At 32.8% G+C, this 19,360-nt stretch overlaps 2 protein-coding genes across 3 annotated transcripts; one reads left to right on the forward strand and one right to left on the reverse strand.

Moving 5' to 3' along the window:
• The first annotated feature begins 7,573 nt into the window (after positions 1-7,573).
• Positions 7,574-9,966, forward strand: LOC127093753 (FT-interacting protein 7-like). The gene has a single exon (XM_051032659.1). The coding sequence runs from the start codon at positions 7,574-7,576 to the stop codon at positions 9,938-9,940; it is 2,367 nt and encodes a 788-aa protein (XP_050888616.1). The 3' UTR covers positions 9,941-9,966.
• Positions 9,967-10,353: 387 nt separating this feature from the next.
• LOC127091039 (LRR receptor-like serine/threonine-protein kinase ERECTA) lies at positions 10,354-17,165 on the reverse strand. 2 transcript variants are annotated; one of them, XM_051029548.1, is made up of 27 exons: positions 16,499-17,165; positions 15,925-16,063; positions 15,761-15,832; positions 15,607-15,678; positions 15,437-15,508; positions 15,279-15,350; positions 15,117-15,188; positions 14,966-15,037; positions 14,799-14,870; positions 14,643-14,711; positions 14,489-14,560; positions 14,336-14,407; positions 14,167-14,238; positions 13,951-14,022; positions 13,800-13,871; positions 13,642-13,713; positions 13,355-13,426; positions 13,209-13,280; positions 13,052-13,123; positions 12,890-12,961; positions 12,728-12,796; positions 12,555-12,626; positions 12,351-12,424; positions 12,134-12,262; positions 11,667-12,014; positions 11,137-11,507; positions 10,354-11,005 (listed from the first exon to the last, which is right to left on the reverse strand). In XM_051029548.1, the coding sequence occupies exons 1-27, from the start codon at positions 16,575-16,577 to the stop codon at positions 10,634-10,636; spliced, it is 2,946 nt and encodes a 981-aa protein (XP_050885505.1). In that variant the 5' UTR covers positions 16,578-17,165; the 3' UTR covers positions 10,354-10,633. The 2 variants fall into 2 exon arrangements, with proteins under 2 accessions (XP_050885505.1, XP_050885504.1); XM_051029547.1 differs by having other exon boundaries at positions 12,122-12,262; positions 16,499-17,164.
• Positions 17,166-19,360: the final 2,195 nt, after the last annotated feature.

Raw genomic sequence — 19,360 nt, forward strand, 5'->3', positions numbered from 1 at the left:
TCTTATTATGTTTTTGCTGCGAAGGTATCCAGATGAGTTGAATGTCGTGTAAACATTCTAAGTGTAAATGTACGCAAAAAATGTTTTGTTGTAACCCATGTTACGCAGAAGGTTATGATTATTGTGAGTGATATCATAAGTGATTGTATTTCGTTAATTAAATTCTTTAATAATTACGCACAGATTTTTAGGGTGTTACAGTAAACATTAACGAGATTCAAAATCATGTTTTTCAGGGGGTAAACTTTACTAACTCCCAAGTATTTGTCTTATGTAGAGCAGAAAGTTCTTATGTCATATTCTTCTGCCAAATAGGGTCAAGTATAACCTTTTTATAAGAAGAGGTTTCAAACAAATAATGAATAGAGGTTAAAAAATAAGAAAAAGAAGAAGAGTAAGTGGAATAGACAAAATAAAGTAACTAACTAGACTTACGATCACGAGATGGATAACAATGAGGAGGAGAAGGATGACCAACAATTGTGAGAGGTTGTTGGATAGCCGTAGGAAAAATAGGGCTGTTGAGGGTTAACATTAGTATCAGACCTGAAGTTCTCAAAATTACAACCACTAGAAATGTTATCATCAAGACCATAAGGATCAATATAGGTGAATTCTAAAATACTAGTAATATGAGAATCAAAAGAAATAGAGAAAAAATGATTGTGTTCAAGAAATACAACATGATAAAAAACATAAAGTTTTCTTGATTGATGATCATAAAAACGATATCCTTTTTAACCATCCCCATAACCAATAAAAACACATATGGCAGAACGATGAGATAACTTACTACGTTCTACATGTGGATGAAGAACAGAGCAGGTAGAGTCAAAGACTTTCAAAGAAGAAGAATTAGGAATAAAATCAAACAATTTTTCGAAAGGAGACAAACCTGACGTTACACACGATGGGATTTTATTAATAGCATTAACAACAATAAGATATGATTCACCTTAAAACTCACTAGGAATTAAAATAGTCAATAAAAGGAAACCTGCAGTCTCAACAACGTGACAATGTTTTCTTTTAGCAGTTTTATTCTATTGAGGAGTATCAATACAAGATGTCTGGTGAATCATATGCAAGTAATTTAGAGAATTTATTAGAGGTATATTCACCACCTAAATCACAACAGAAGCACTTTATAACAATATTATGTTGTGTTTTAACCATTGCACGAAATACATGATAAATATCAAAAAATTCATAACAATTTTTCATAAGGTAAGCCCAACGATAACGAGTATAGTCATCAATAAACAAAACATAATATCTAGATCCATCTTTGGTAATGACCGGTGATGGACACCATACATCAGAGTGAACCAAGTCAAATGGGACATATGAAATAGAAACAATTTTATTAAAAGGTAAAGCTGGAAATTTTGCAAGTTTACAACCATAATAATCTGAAATATCACTGGTTTGAGACTTTCCTAAAGCTCAAGTAGAAGCTAAGTATTTTAATCTAGAAGAAGACATATGTCCTTGACAGGAATTCCATAATTAAAAACTCGAAGACGAAGAATTCAAATGAAAAGAATCTTATAAGCCAGTAGAGGAAGTAGAAGTTAAGGATGCAGTATCTAAGACTTTTAACTCATCCAAAACATAAAGCCCCATTTGTTTACGGCTTGTCCCAGTTAGCCTTCTGGAATGTGGATCTTACACACAACAAAAAATGGAAAAAATATAACAAAATAATCAGAATCACACAATTGACTAACAAAAGCAAGACTCAAAATAAGACTAGGAGTATAATAAACATCAGAAAGTGGCGTATTAGTTGTAGAGGAAGAACCAATACTTGCTAATGACATAGGTGTACCATCAACAATCATAACTAATAAAGTTGAAGAATTATTTAAAGACACTAAGAATTTATTATCATATGACATATGATGTGATGCTCCAGAATCAAAGATCCATATGGAGGAAGACATACCTGATAGACTATAAGAATTCAAATCTTTAATAGAGAAGGTAGACATGGCACGTGGTTGAATGACAAGAATCTTTTAGAGCTTCTCTACAATATTAGATATTTGAGAAGTGGTATCAGATGGACATACATAATCATAATCGAATCAAATGGTAGTAGAAGCAGCAACAACAATAACATTGGATGATGGGTTTTTAAGTTTATTTTTATTTGATTTCTTTTGAGAAACAAAATTATTAATTCAAGTGAGGATCTTCAAATTACTAACATCACTGTTATAACCCAATTTTGTCTGTTTTTTAATTGATTCATCTGATACATGCAAAGTTGTCAAGTTTTTTTATTTTTTATCCATATGCATTTTCATCATCAAATAATGTCAACCAAAAGTCAACAATTAACGTATTATGAAATTTGACTAAAAATCCATGCATCATAATAAAAGTCAAAGGAGAGTCAACATTTCACATATTGAAAAGTTTGACCACATTTGCATTTTTTATCATGCATTTTAAAAATAAAAATAAAAGGAATAAATTCATGATCATTTCATTTATCATCGTAATATTCATTTAAATTTTATTAATCATTTTCATGCATCATAAAATAAAAATTAATGTTTCTAGAAGACCCAAAATCTCTCTCATGTATTACATCATTATTTCATGCAAATATTACATCATAATTCACTATTTATTTAGTTAAGTTTCTAGAAGACAATCACACCACTCTCACATCCTTTTCATAATTCCTAAACTACTTTTTTTAGAGCATATAAATAAAAACACTTTATTCAAATCTCACCTAAAATCGCTCACAGGAAGAAGCCAAAACTTTGCACAAATTTCTCTTCAATTTTCAAGTCACTTTTTATTTTTCTTTATTTAGGTAGACTTTTAATGTTTATTGTTTATTTATTTTTCTTTTCATTATTATTCTTACTACACTTAATTAATATATTAATCATCACCATTTTGTATGGAAACTCTATTAATTCAAAATCAAGAGTTTAAAGTGTTCTTGAACCTCCACGAGCAAAAGTGATAAAATGTGATTTAATTTTTCGTTTTTTTTTGTGACTTATTTTTTAATTATGAACTTTCTATAATGTTAGTTAGATCAAGTAGATGGATTTTCATTATTCATTTACTTAATTCAATGAAAAGTTGAGAAGTTATGGGTGAAATAAGTATGAATGTTGTTGTTCTTGAAGACATACTCAGATTAAATCTTGGCCATCTATTTTATCATACTTCTTCTTTGTCTTTTTCCCAGCTTTTCTTTTGTTTGGTAGTTGATGGACCCAACGCCCATTTGGCATTATGCCACTATTTTCCTGTACTCTTTGCAATTTGTTTGGCCCAACACTCGTTTTTCAAAAAAAAAAAAAATGCTTTGTCATTTTATTTTTTGATCTCGATTTTATTTTTTTGTCACACACACTTGTTAATTTCAATTGTTCATATATTAAAAGATCCAAAAAAATGTTTTTATTTTATTCAATTAAGTAATTAATTGCATATTTTCCTTTTTATTATTTCTTTTATGTTTTATTTTACTCCTGTATTGATAATGCATCTTCCTCTATTTTTATGTCATTTATTCTTACTCATGTGTTGATAGTGCAACCCCATCCCTTTTATTTTTTTATGCTTTATTTTTTTTCTTCGTATTTTCTTTTATTTCCTTTAATTGCTCGCACATTATGTATTGATAGTGTATCTCTCTTTCTTTTATTTTTTTTACTTTATTGTTTCTTTAGCTAATGCATGATTGTTAATACAAGAAGATAAACGACGATTAAAAGTCAATATCTTCCAAATAAAACGATTCACCAACATCAAGTAATTTTCAAAGCATTTCGTCACTCCTTCATCAATTTCAAATCATTTCAAAATAATTTTCACACTTCGCTATGCAACAATAATCAAAATCTTGATCCAACACCAAATGACCATTTTCAAACCCGATTAATTTCATATAAACACAATTCAAATCCTTTCCTGATTAAGCATAACGTCAAAAAGAAATATCTTAACAAATGCGAAAGAAGAGAACCGTTGGAGTGTAACATTCCAATGAAACCCTCTAATGGTCGGTCTCGAGACATACGTCTTGGCTATCCACTTATTCTTCCTTTCATTTCCAAAACACTTAATACAAACTAGGACAAAAAATGACCATTGAAGTCTAGCATTCCAGTGGAACCCTTAAACAATCGATTCCAAGGCACACTTCTCATTTCTTACCAAGCGTTCGTTGTCCATCAAACAAATTTCTTAAATACCTTGAATGAAAAAAGGACCATTGAAGTCTAGAATTCCAGTGGAATCCTGAATAATTAGTACTGAGGATCACGTCTCGTTCTCACTGAGCATTCGTTATTCGCCTAAAATAATACTCAACACATAAAACCTATTTTTCTCCCACACAACTATATTTTGATTTCAAAATAATTATCAAATTATTTATCATCTAATCATGTTGTATTCTTGTACAATTTATCTAGATGCCATATCTGGGTCTTGACCATCATGTTAACCATGATGATGATGATGATGCAGTTTTGATAGCAAAAACACAAATTATCTGGTTCACTACTATGGAGATGCACCAGAGTGGCCGGGTAAAACTGCAGTTCGACATGCAGCAACAAATTCTAGAACCTCCGACGTGTTTGGGTGATTGGGATCAAAAAAGAGTCGATGCACAATGGGATTATTCCGACTGGAGAGACTTCGCAAAAGAGATGTGTTGTCATTGAAGGAATCGACGACAACACATCTTAAACAAACCATTCATATAAGGCGTTAGACCAACTCAACAATATATGACATGGTTTAGGTCGGTTACAACGCCACAATTTGTGTCTGAGCTAAGGTATTTGATTGATCTACGTCAGCTAGCTTCGTCATCATACACTCAACAACAAATCCCCATCCAAGAACAATGTAAACCCACTCAAACCCAAAGACCAACCTCACACCATCACTCTACCATATACACCCTACAACCAAACACTCAACTTCGCAACTCATTCATGCCACACACCCAACCTCAAAACCAAGAATCAAACCATACCCACCAACAACCATACGCAGCCAACACAACAGTCTATAGCCCAGATGATTCATATAATTCATGTCATCGTAGCCCCCACCAATGACCACCCAAACATCCCATCACCACAACACCCAACCATTGTTTAACTATAGTACATCCCAGAAACCACTGATTCGTTTCCAAACCGATTCAATGTCCCAATTAGGGCAACCATACCATCCGCAATTGACCCTACCACATTGACCCAACTACGACAACATGGACACCGAACTCAATTACGGAAGTGTCGTTGGTGAGAACCCCCTCAACTATTGGGAACAAATGACGACACATTTATCAAATACCGTTGGACATTCCACCGGACCTTCACACCAGCCACCATTGGATCATGTCAGCACTCAAAGACCCCAAACACCTCAGGAAAATCGTGGGAGACCTCGAAGACAGACTAATGCACCTGAATGTGGAACATGGAGGCGTTTCAATCAGGCGAGTCATTGAAATTCTTGTTAATTTCATGTAATTTTTTATTATAACATATATATAATTTTTGTTTTCAGTAATTTTTTTTATTTATAAAATTAATATTTAAATTAAAAAAAATTAAAGGTGCATTGCGCCACATGCATTGACGCATACACTATTTAGTGTATGCATGCACTAATACATGTGACAACAAAGCATACATGCGCCAAGAGGCATGACACCTAAATGCTACAACATTGCATGCATGCGTCAAGAGACCTGACGCCTCCTTTGATGCTTAATTGGATGCGTCAATTCAATTGACGAATCAGTTAAGAATAATGATTATTTTGATTTTTTTAAGAAAAATTGATTATTTAAGAATTAAATTTGAAAATAATAATTATTTTAAAAAAATATATCATAATCAACGCTCTCCTGTGAGAGATTTTATTTACAAATATCTTTTAAACTTATTTAATAAAAAAATTATATATTTTTATTTATGGGTATTATTTTGATTGTATTAACGTGATTGATTTCAGTATCAATTTATAACTTTTTTTTCTTTTGTTACCTACCCTTCAAAAAATTATATAAATATTATATAAGATTTATCGTAAGTATTAGCAATGTTAAAATATTAACATTTAAATGTCATTAATGTGTCTTTCAGCCGAGTTGTAAATTTTAATTTATGTCAAAGATTTCATTTAATATAGTTTTTTAATGTTGTTAATTTATAAATATTAATAAATTTTTTATATTATCAGATAAATATAAATAAAATTTGACATCAATCCTACCATCAAATTATACCTTTTTCTTTTTTGTTAACCACATCTTCAAAATTCTATATTTATATTTTTTTTCATAAAATTGTATAAGATTTATTGTAAATATAAAAAAATAGTTTAAAATATTAATATTTAAATATCCTTAATGTCGGTTAATTTTCAAAATTTGAAATTTAATTAATATTAAACTTTTTACTTTCAAATATAATATTTAAGTAGAACTGTATTAAAAATAAATTACATAATAATTTAAATTATTATATAAGAATCTCATTAAGATACAAGTGATATTTGTACTACAAACATCCTATTGAAGAGCATGAAATGGACTACCAAAAAAAGTTACTTAACAATTTTATTGTAATTTAATTTAAGAATTTAAGTATTATTATAATTTTTATATAGAAAAAGGAAATTAATATAATATAAATTCAAACACATAATTAGCGCTCTTATTCATTGAGAGACTTTATTTATAAAAAACATCTGAATTGATTTAATAAATATATTTAGCATATTTTTATTTATGTATTGTTTTGATTCTAGTAACATGATTGATTTCTCAATCATTTCATACCTCTTTTTCCTTTGTTACCTAAAACGTAAAGTATTTTTTACCTATATTTTTTATCACAAAATTGTATAACTTTTTTTTAAATATTAAAAATAATGGTAGACATATTAATATTTAAATATCATTAATATTTCTTTTAATTTTCAATCAAATTGTAAATCTATTTTATGTTAAAAACTCATTTTAAATAGAGATTAATTACTATACACCGAGTGTAAAAAAATTTACACCGTCGATTCATTATCATCTTCCGTTTGTATTACTTTATAGATTTTTAAAATAAAAATCAAATTTCTTTTAATATTCGATGTTTATGGTTAACTGACAGTATAAAATTCTTTTACCGTGTCATTATATTTCAATTAATCTCTTTCAAATATTGTAGAACATATTTGAAATAAATTATATAATATTTTAGATCACGAAGTAACAATTTTCCCAAAATTCAATACTTTAAATATTGTTTTAGAATTTTTATAAATAAAAAATTCACAGAAAAAATACAATTAAAATATGAAATTCAACCCATAATCAACGCTCTCTTTCACTGAGAGACTTTAACAAATTAATGTAACATATTTTAGTTTATGTGTATTATTTTGATTCTAATAAGGTGATTGATTTCACAATCAATTTATACAGTGTATTATTTTTTACAGAATTAATTTTTCTACGAAGATCATAGAGAATAAGAGCAACAAGAACGTTTACAAGTAATTATTTATAGGTATGTTTCTCAAATTAAGAATTTATTTAATAAATATTTATATAACATATTTTTATTTATGTGTTCTTTGTACAATGCAGGTTAAGAAAATGGAGAATAATGAATCTGCACCAAAAGAAACTGGTCTTAACAATGTTGCTGCACCAGAAGGTGACAAGCTTACAAAGAGATATGATCTTGTTGAAGAGATGAAGTTCTTATATGTAAGGGTTGTTAGGGTTAGAGACTTTCCTTATAACCCTAACCTTTATGTAGAAGTTAAACTTGGAAACATGAAAGCAACAACTCTTTTCTTAGACAACAATTTACTTTTGAACCAAGTGTTTGCTTTTGAAAAAGACAAGATTCATTGTGTCAAAGTAGATGTTATGGTGAAGGACAAGAGAGAGGTTATAGATATGTCATACGAGTTTATCGGCCGTGTTCAGTTCGATGTTGGTGATATTCCGAAAAGAGTCCCGCCGGAATCTATGTTGGCGCCTCAATGGTATAGACTAGAGGATCAAAATGGTGTGAATCTTGCTAGAGGGGCTATCATGTTGTCTTTGTGGATTGGAACACAAGCGGATGAGTGTTTTTCGCAGGCGTGGTGTTCGGATTCGACGAGAATAAGTGGTGATGCGGTTGGTTATACTCGTTCTAAGGTATATATGTCTCCTAGTCTTTGGTATCTTAGGGTTAATGTGATTCAAGCACATGATTTGTTATTGAGATTTGATCCTAAAAGTTCGGATATTTTTGTCCAAGTTGATTTAGGGAGTTTGCGTTTGAGAACTAGTTTTTCCAAGATTAAGAGTGAGAAACCATTTTGGAATGAGGATTTGATGTTTGTTGCACACGAGCCATTCGACGAAACAATTTTCTTGAGTGTTGAGCAAGGAACATTAGCTGATCATGTGAGTTTAGGAACATGTATGATTAATTTGAAAGATGTGGAAAAGAGATTGGAACCTATACCGGTAACAAGTTTTTGGTATGACCTTAATAGGCCCGGAGTTATAGAGACCGCAAAGGAGGTAAAGTTTGCTAGTAAGTTGAATGCGAGAATTTCGTTGGACGGTGCTTATCATGTGATGGATGAGCCTCTTGAATATAGTAGTGACTTTAGGCCTTCATCGAAACAACTTTGGAAATCAAGCATTGGTGTTTTGGAGCTCGGAATTCTAAAGGCGACTAGTTTAATGCCGATGAAGATTGGAGGGAGAACCGATGCATATTGTGTGGCGAAATATGGACCAAAATGGGTGAGGACGAGAACGATCGTTGATAGTCTCTCGCCAAATTGGAACGAGCAATATGTTTGGGAAGTTTATGAGCCATTCACAGTCGTTACCATTGCAGTGTTTGATAACAATCAGTTAGTTGCTGAGAGTAGAAGTAGAGGTGTAAGAGATACAATAATGGCTAAGATAAGGATTCGATTATCGACGCTTGAACGTGGTAAAGTCTATACACATTCATACCCTCTTATAGGTTTGCAACCTTCTGGTATGAACAAGATGGGAGAAATCCATTTAGCAGTGAGGTTTTCTTGGTCGTTTTGGTCGATGTATCGAATTTACAAAGCACCTTTGTTTAACGAAGTACATTATTTATTACCATTGTCGTCTTCACAGCTTGATAATTTACGAAATCAAGCTGCTCATGTTATAGCAAGGAGTTTAAGCAAAGCAGAACCACCACTTGGGAAAGAGGTTGTATCGTATATGCTCGATATGAGATCGGATTTATGGAGTATGAGAAAAGGAATAGCAAATTATAACAGGATCATGAGTTTTTTAGGTGATTTTGTTGTGTTTTGGAAATGGTTAGAAGACATAAAGAAATGGAAGAATCCGATTGCAACATTGCTTTTTCATTTTCTTTGCATTCTTGTAGTTTTACATCCACAGCCAATGTTATCATTAGTGATTTTCTATTTCCTTTGGATTGGTTTGAAGAATTATTTCAATAGGCCTAAACATCCATGTCACATAGACGAAACATTATCCGGCGCGGATACAACAAATGCCGAAGATTTGGAAGAAGAACTCGATTTCTTTCCAACTCAAATCAGAGGTGAACATTTGAGAAGACGGTATGACAGGTTGCGAATCATTGCAAGGAATGCACACAGAAAGGTTTCTCATTCGGCCACCATTGGAGAAAAGCTACAATCTCTATGTAGCTGGAGAGATCCAAGAGCTACAAAATCATTTTTGTCATTCTGTTTTGCTGGATTTGTTGTTACAATGTTTCTTCCTTTGCAAGTCATCATATTCATCTGGATCATGTTTTACCTAAGACATCCAAGATATCGAAGCGGCGGAACTTGGAGCGCCGGGAACTTCTTCAAGAGGTTGCCCTCAAACCAAGCTTTTATACTTTGATGGCATGAAATATCTAGAATAGGACAATCTGAAATTATTTACTACTATAGCTTATGGCTTGTAATTTCTAAATATGCTTCATTTTTCTTTCACAAATAATGCAAACATTTTAACCCTTTCACTATTTACTTGCTATTACTTCAACTCACACTCTTCAATACACACTTTTCAGTCAACAAGGCACAAAAACCAATGGCATAGTAATAAAATCTAGTGGGATCCAAAATTTGATGCCAAATTACACATAGCACCTACATATGAAAATAAGCATCAAGGTAAAAAGATACCCTTTCTGAAATATTTCTAGCAATCAGACAGAAGACTGATTCAAGCCAGCTAAAAATTCAGTGCATTATTGCTGTTCACACATCATGCACTAATACCATTAACACTATCTACCCCACTCTGCTCAATGGTCCCATAACCTTAACTTCATTACTTCAACCTTGTGTGCTACCAAACATAAAAGTACAACATACTTGGTTACTTGCACCTTTCAAATTCTTGTAAGTTGTTCCTACATAACATCATCACTAAAATACTAAAAATTTTATACACATTTTTCAATGCTTCATCAAATTTTATATCCCATTTTTCATTTTGGGAATTTTAATATACATGACTCATGAATCTGATAACTTGTAGCTAATAATTAGTAACTCATGAATCTGATAACTGATTCTTTCAAAATCGTCACTCGCTGTTCTGAGAGATTACTTCGCCGAACTTGAGGAAGAGTTGAGCATCTGAGGTGCTCATGGAAGGACAGTTCACCAAGTGTGGTGTCTTGAGATTTGCATACTCGTCCATGTAACACGGAACTTTGGCTGACGGGTTAGATGCAACTTGGGGAGGGTTTAGTTGTTTCGGTGGTGTGACTGAAGGGACGAGACTTCCTAATACACGTGATACTTCGTGCATTGTTGGCCGGTCGGCTGGCTGTCTCTTTGAGCATAGTAGAGCAAGCTGAAAAACTTTCTTAACTGCTCCTAGGTCCTTGCATGTGGCAGTTATGTCGGGATCAACCGTTTCCATTACTGCATTGCTAGCTGTCTTGGACAAAATCTGTGTAAATTTAAGATAGTCAATATCAAATTTATGTGATAATGGAATCAGGCAGACAATGTAGGAGCAAGACAATAAATACGCAACAGTCTCCAAAAGTAAGAATATCCTGATAGAGTAGAAAAACTTACTAGATGATGGAGGTTGGATTCATTGTCAACGGCTTTTCTCCCGGTTAGCAGTTCAAGTAAAACAATGCCATAGCTGTAGACATCGGATTTCTCAGTGAGACGGGAAGTTCGGGCATATTCGGGGTCTATGTAGCCAATTGTGCCCATTATGTAAGTAGAAGTATGAGACTTTGTAGGGCAGAGACTTTTGGCAATGCCAAAATCAGTTAGATGAGGCTCAAAATCTGCATCTAGTAAAATATTTGACGATTTCACGTCTCTATGGATGATGCGAGGACTGCAATCATGGTGTAAATATGCAAGTCCTTGTGCCGCTCCGAGCGCTATTTTTAGACGCAGATTCCAGTCAAGTTTTTTCTTCTTACTTTGTCCTGAACGTAAGGTAAATAGCAGAGTCAACAATCACAAGATGTAAAATAGTGTCAGTGTTGTGTTAGATATCTGAGTCAGTGCTATACAGAATAAGAATAACGCCTCTAAATAGACTATAAATGAATGTGTTGTTCAACATTCAAAAACGGTGTACTTACCATGAAGAAGATCCCATAAACTGCCATTTTCCATGTAGTCATAGAAGAGAAGGTGACCATAAGGGGACAAAGAGTAGCCTTGGAGACTAACCAGATTCCGGTGCTTAATGCTGCCGACCGTTCCAAGTTCCGTCTCAAATTCCTTCAAGTATTGTGGATAGTGAGAATAGAGCCTCTTTATGGCAACTGGCTTGCAATTTTTAAGAACACATTTATAAACCGTACTCGATGCACCGCTTCCAATAATATACTTCTCACTTAGGTTTTCAGTCATCCTCATGATATCATCATAGACATGAAGTGCCATGTTCATATGAAGAATCACTAGTTTTGGAGGTGAGAATGTAACTGTCAATTTTCAAGTTCATGTAGTCAGAAACTTATAAATAGCAATGTTGATAAAAATAATGATGTAAAAAGCCGTTTAAGGATGAAACAAGGATAAGAAGAATTACATGTTTTGTCACCTGGTTTTTCGAGTGATCCATCAGGATATGGAGCTGGATGGTGTGGTCGGCAAGCAGCCAGAAGTATCATCAGAAGAATGACAAGGGCACCGAGTGTAATTCCTAGAATAGCCGCCTTAGATAACGTAACTGCATGATAAAATATATAAATTAATAAGACACATCTCAAAATACCACACGCCTTTCAAGCATAGTTCCCATTGAAAGTTCAGCATACCTCGGTCCGTAGGGTGAGAACCTTGACATGGATAATTCAGCCAATTACCACATAGACCGGAATTTCCAATGAAACTGCAAATTAAAGGTTGTATCAACCAACTAATTAGGTATAACCGTATAACACATTTATAACCGACTTAATCACATTTTTTCGTAACTTAATTGCGATAATGACAATACTAATACAATGAATACACCTCACCTATCCGGTGAAAATCTGGTAAAGTTGTTGTTTGTGGGAATAAGACCAACTAGGTTGTTATAGGACACATTACTGAAAAATTTACAATTGAAATTTTAACTTATTAGGTAAAGTTGACGCGATATTTAAGAAAATTTCATGGCTAAATTAGTTTTAAAAAGAACTAAACTTACAGAAGAGAAAGACTGAGACAATTTACAAGCGATGCCACATCCCCCGTTAAGTCATTGTATTCAAGCCTCCTATGTATTATTTCAAACCAAGAAAATTAGAACAAGAAAAGAAAATTCAATAATGACTTAGAATAAACACTTAAAGATATAAAAGCAGCTTACAATGATCCTATGTTCTGAAGCTGACTAAGTTCTACAGGAATAAAATCGGAGAGCTGGTTATGGGAAAGATCACTGCAAGATATAAGCAAATAGACTAATTAGAGGGGAAGAAATTGGATTAACTGTTTGTTAGTTTTCATCAGAAAATAATAATTGACTTACATATCCATAACACTTTTGAGATTACCAAACTCTGCAGGAATAGGTCCTGTTAAACCGTTTCTGCTCAGATTCCTAACAAAAACGATAGAAGCGGTTAGTAACAGAAAACAGTTCAGATTCTAAGATAACCACAGCTTCTATCTTGCAGGTAACTCACAGCTTCAGAAGATGTTCCAAATCACCAAGGGAAGGAGGAATTGGTCCGATTAATTCATTGTTTGAAATATCCCTGGAAAAAGATAATTTAGTGACGGGAATATAGGTTTCTGGAGATAAAAAAATTAAGAAATAATTCATACTTACAATGTATCCAAATTCCCGATCCGTGACAGTTCAATTGGAATGGAGCCTTGAAGGTTGTTTGACGAAAGATTCCTGAAGATTATCAGTACAATAAGCAATTGATCGAATTATAGAAAAGGTTAATTGTTTGAACTTGAAGCTTATACTAAAGCAGAAAAATGGCGTATGCATATTTTGCAAAAAATGGCTTATGCATTAGCCCTTATTTAGATTGTTTAACCAAACAAGGTCAGGCTTCATGAATGATAAAACTGATATAATATTCAAACAAATGTCTAGGAACTTACAAAGAGGTCATACTCTCCAAGCTCTGGAAAGTAGAGGGTATTGTTCCATTCAGCTTATTCCCATGCACATTTCTAAGAGAGTAGAAAAAACCATCACATTAGTGAATATTCTAAAAGACCTTGCAACAAATTAAAAGGTTTAAGTTTTAATTGCTTACAGGCTGTTAAGGTTTTTACACGAGCTAATGTTACCGGGAATTGGCCCCTCAAGGTTGTTGTTAGCAACATTTCTGCATGAAAGAAAAGGTATGACTCGATAAACGACAACAAAAAGAATTAAAAAAGAATTTTCAAAGAAACAACACTTACAAGTCAAATAGATCTGTAAGCTTTCCAAGCTCCGGTGGGATATGTCCACTTAGATTATTATCATTCAACTCCCTACAAAAGATAGCATAAGTTGATATTTATGGATTTTAATACACAAGATGATTAGCAGGAACCAAAGCAAAACAAACATCGCAATGTCACTTGCATAATAAACTATTTGAGAATTCCAGGTAACTTCTAGCTTAAGCATCTTACAAATAATGAAGCTTTGACATATTTCCAAGCTCCGGAGGGATGAAACCAGTCAGCTTATTTCCATGCAAGTACCTGCAAACATTTCATATATCAACACTTCAAAGTATGAAAATCTAGATATTTTTTGGGAAAATGTTGATGCTATTAGACACAAATTATGGATACTTACAATTTTTCAGTGTAAGTCAAATTACCCAAAATAGGAGGAATTGATCCAGTTAACATGTTACAGCTCAAGTCTCTGGATAGGAAATTCAGATAAAATCAAACCAATGACCAAAATTATATACATTTCAGAATCTATTAAGAAAAAAGTGCTTACAACACAGCAAGTGCTTGCATGAGACCAAGCACCGATGGAATATGCCCGGAGAGTTTATTCCCTTGCAATGACCTACAAGTTTAAAAAAAATTCATAAAATAATTCCCATATAAGGAAGTGAATAAAAAGGACTATATAAATATAGAATACATACAAGGTTGCGATTTGTAGAAACCCGATATTGAATGGAACTTCTCCGGTCAACTGGTTGTAAGATAAATCCCTGGAATAACATAAGATGTCAAAAATGTAACAAGAAAATAAACCAATGAATCAAAAATTGAGTCATAGGATCGAATAGAATACATACAAGACTTGGAAGGAAGTACAATTGCCTATGTTTTCGGGAATACTTCCTGTTAGGCTATTGTTTCTCACATCACTGCATAATATATCAAAGAAATCATCACCGTATTCTTTACGAATTACACATTTTTTTGGAGTTGTATTGAAAAGAAATTTGATTGTGTTACTCACAAGTACCACAAGGCAGTCAACTGGCACATGTCCGGAGATAATGAACCGACCAAGTTGTTCCCTCGCAAGCCACTATTGTTTATGATAGTAACATGAATTAACACTCCACCCAAGTGATAATGATAGTTTCATACGTATTGATTATACTTACAGATATTGCAAAACTTCATTCCAGTATATAAGCCTTGGAATTTCACCACTAAGATTATTTTGTGCCAGGTCCCTAAAATTTATACTCAAGAAAATAAGAATGTTTGTCGCGGAATGTATAGTCCTGTGAGGAAAGTAATGAAAAATACTAAAAGTAACTTACAGGTTCTTCAAATTAGGAATCTGAGACAATGTTGAAGGAATTGGTCCAATCAATTGATTATTCTTCAAAATCCTAAAAAACAAAAGACAAAAGATCTGTCACAAACTAGTCCTAGGAAAACCGAGATTTCTATGCTAACAAACAAAACAAACACTCACAGATTCTCCAATTGTTTCAGCTTAGAAATTGAATATGGTATATCCCCCCGAATTTCATTAAATGACAAATCCCTGAGAACACAATGAAAGAATTAAGTACGAAGAAAGTCACAATGAGGTCGAAAACAATTTACTGAATTCAGTTTATCTGGTTGTTATGAGAGACATACAAGTCCTGCAACAAAGAACAGTCACCAATCTCATCTGGTATCTGACCTGATAACCGGTTTTCTTTTAAATCACTGTATTAAACATGTAACAAAAAGGATAAGCTAAACTGCAATGAATGAATAAGAACAAATCTAAAAAGATAGCAATACTTACATAGAGACCAAGCTCTTAAGGTTCCCTATAGAAGGCGAGATTTCACCGTCAAGATTCAGCCCAGAAAGATTGCTGCAACAATAATAGAAATGCATTGTTATTCACAGACATAAAAAGGCAAAGAAAATTAGTTTAGAATATAAAACAATGTCCAAAAAACTCACAGTGCAACAACATTGAAGGTGACATTATCACATGAAATTCCTCTCCAAGCACAATAATCTGATGTTGATGAGTCAGTCCAATCATATAGAACATTATCCACATCCCTGAATGACTTCTTTATATCCAACAATGTTGACCCTTCAATCAAATGAAACTTTTTAACAAATAGCACAAGCACGACAATCTATGACAGCATAGTTGAAGTTGCAAACAGTATTGAAAGAAAATTTACAAGATCCAAACCATAAACAAGTTAAGTGATATTCTACAAAGAAAAAGAAAAAGGTGCTGACTTTTTCACAAATAAAAAATTGGGACTATTAGAAAATGGATAAGGAATAACCCATTTGGTTGGGGATAAAGAAACCAAATTAAAAATTCAAGCTTTAAGTGTTTTGTCCAATACCCTTCACCAAAAATAAAGAAAAAGCCACATGGAAGATTTAGCTTTGAAACAATGACAAAAACGCAATTCAAAAAAGTCACAACTTGTAGGCAAAGTTTCATCTTTGGATACTGTTAAGTTATCTTCATTCCAAAATACAACAAAAAAAGTAAAAACTAGAAACTCACCATCATCTGAATCCACTGATTTGACATTGAAACAAATGGAAAAAACAAGAAGAAAGAGTACTCCAAATTGAAATGCCATAGCTTCAACAAAAGATGAACCAACCCAACAAGCTCTTTCTTTCTAAAACCTCTTGTTCTTACACCAGGAGCCACAAGAAGAGAAAAAGATGCACAAATGCTATGCTAGTTGTTCAAAAGTAGCACTCACTAGGCTCCATTGAAAGTATTCTTCTGTGTATCTCCATATATTTTAGCTTTTTGTGTGAATATGAAAAAAGAGTTGGATTTTCAACGTTTCAGAATGAAGCAATGTGTTGTAATAAAAATAATAATAACTGAAGAAAGCTTTAGATGTTCAATCACATCGTAGTTTCTGTGACAGAAACAGCACTAGTCTCTCATAGCAGCTAGGAAACCACACAAGAAGAAGAAAGAAAGAGAATAGAGATAATACTAATAAGAGAGAAAAATAATTTCACATGTAAAGTTAAAAAACCATCTGCCACCATTTCTGCTAAAAACCTGCAACTCTGCAGCAATACCTCTTTCTCTCTCTCTCTCTTTCTTTTTTACATTTTGGTTTTTTTTCTCTCTCTAAACTGTTATATGCATATGCTAGTGGTGCTATGAGATTGTGATTCAGATGAGAGTAGTAAATATGAGTGTACAGTGAGGTGTGGTGTGTCATTGGATTTAACTTTTGATTCTCAGATGTCACTATCTTTGCAGTTTTGCTATGCCATTATCTGTGAGAGTTTGTGGGGAAATGGGACATACTAGTATAAAGACACTCTCACTAACTAGTGTAACTAGTTATGATATATGGTTATGTTACATTATTGTTTTATACTATATCTTTGATATTTTTATGCAACTCATGAAATTAAAGAAAATGAGTTTTAATTATTATTAGATATCATCCTAAAAACATGAGTTCAACTTTTAATATGATTATATTTCATCAACTTCAAATTCATTCAACTTTTAATATGATTATATTTCATCAACTTCAAATTCATTGACTACTTTATCTATGAAGTAATTTATTTTTTAAGTGTGGGAATCGTCCTGACTTTATTTTTTAAAAGATTAATATTGTTAAATTGAAGAGTGTAGATGTGATATTTAAACTATATATTGATTCGATTCTCAAACAATGAATTATTTTTGTGTGATATATAATTTACATATTGTTTCGATTCTCAAACAATGAATGTTTTTTTTATGTATCGGAATAATTTTAATACTTGTTGAGTTGTTAGTTGATAGATTTGAATCCTCTCATATTTGTTCTTTCCTTCACTTTTGCACTCAGTTGCTAGGTCTATAAGTCACTCCTATTGCTACTAGGAACATCAAGTTGGGCGATGGACATAAGGTCATTGAGAGTGTGTAAAGGGGTCATAATTAACCTGGGATCGTGTGTGGCGATTATGGATGTTATGATTCTTGAGTTGGGAGGTCTATATGTGGTCCTGGGAGTGTCTTGGTTGTCAACACTAAGTCGGATGGTGATGGACTGGACGGCCTTAACTATGCAGTTCTGGCATAAGGAGAGAGTAGTGTTGCTACAAGGACAATGGAAATTACCTAGAGAATTAGAGGTTACAGAAGTTGCATATGTGTATCAAAACAATGTGTTGGACTCAAGGATCACTATGAAGGAAGGTATTGTAGTTCACTAGAGTTTAATCCAATGGAATAAGTCTATTAACGTTGTAACATGGGAAGAGAATGACTTTCTGTGAGGTAAGTTTCCTGATTTTGGACTTGAGGACAAGTTTGTTTCTATGGAGGTGGGAGTTGATAGAAATGTGGTTGGTAGAATGGTACGTGACTTGTTACTATAAAATGGGTAAGGGGGAGAGTGAATAATTATCTGATGAATTTGTTATTATAATTATATGAGTTTGTTAATGTAAAATAGGGAAGGAAGAGAAGGAAGAGAGAGAATAATTATCTAAGTTTGTGACTATAAAATAGGAAAGAAAGAGAGGAAATAAGGTATATATGTATTCTGTTAGGATTAAGGATCACCATCTTGATTAGGGGAGTTTTCCACTATCAATTTGTTATTTTCATTTTGTCGTTATTTCTTTGTAATTGTTCATCCGCAATAATACAATTATAGAATTCATTTACTATTCTATTCATATATTCATAGTTCATCAATATATTCATCCAATAAGTGATTCAATCAATTTGTTAAATAATAATATAATATGTAAGTATGTTTGTTAAATAGTACTACATGTTGAGAAAAACAAAAATGAGTTGGAAAGGTTGATAAACAAAGTGCGGGGAAGTCTCACATTTATTAAAAAAACGAATACTTTAGCATTTATAAGCGAGAGAGCTCATACTCCCATCATCCTTAAGATTTTTGGTGAATATGTGGTGTGTCTCTCAAAAGATGTGTTGCTCATAAAGAAAGACCTCAATGTAAAAATGTCCCCTCTTGATGATCCCCAAGAATTGATAATCCAACATTGGTATCAAAGTCTGATTCGAGTGAAGGATCAACTCCCTTGTATCGAAAGTCCTCCTCACATGGTGGTGGTGGGAAAAGTGTCCCGTTAAAAAAAGTGTTAAGAACGATACAAGTGTATGTGGACGAAAGAGCTTCCGCTTGAGAAAAAATATTTTGGATAAACTTACATTTGATGGAGAGTGTTGAGAAACAAAATGTGGGGAAGTCCCGCGTTGATTCGAAAAGTGGAGACTTGAACATATACAAGTGAAAGAACTCATCCACCTTTTTTTCTTAAAGTTTTTGGTGAATATATTGTGTATCTTTTATAAGGTGTGTTGCTTATAAAAAATACCCCAATATAAAAAGACTATCTCGTGATGACCCTCAAG

The sequence above is a fragment of the Lathyrus oleraceus genome, chromosome 6 (genome assembly GCF_024323335.1).
Source record: "Lathyrus oleraceus cultivar Zhongwan6 chromosome 6, CAAS_Psat_ZW6_1.0, whole genome shotgun sequence".
NCBI lineage: Eukaryota > Viridiplantae > Streptophyta > Magnoliopsida > Fabales > Fabaceae > Lathyrus > Lathyrus oleraceus.

Excerpts from the sequence above, each read along its gene's own strand:
- LOC127091039 (XM_051029547.1), bottom strand. The coding sequence starts at position 16,577 with ATGGCATTTCAATTTGGAGTACTCTTTCTTCTTGTTTTTTCCATTTGT. Across the intron at positions 15,351-15,436 it reads CTGAAACAATTGGAGAATCT|GATTTTGAAGAATAATCAAT; the intron begins GTGAGTGTTTGT and ends TTTGTTTTTTAG. Across the intron at positions 15,189-15,278 it reads ATTCCTAATTTGAAGAACCT|GGACCTGGCACAAAATAATC; the intron begins GTAAGTTACTTT and ends TATAAATTTTAG.
- LOC127093753 (XM_051032659.1), top strand. The coding sequence starts at position 7,574 with ATGTTTCTCAAATTAAGAATTTATTTAATAAATATTTATATAACATAT.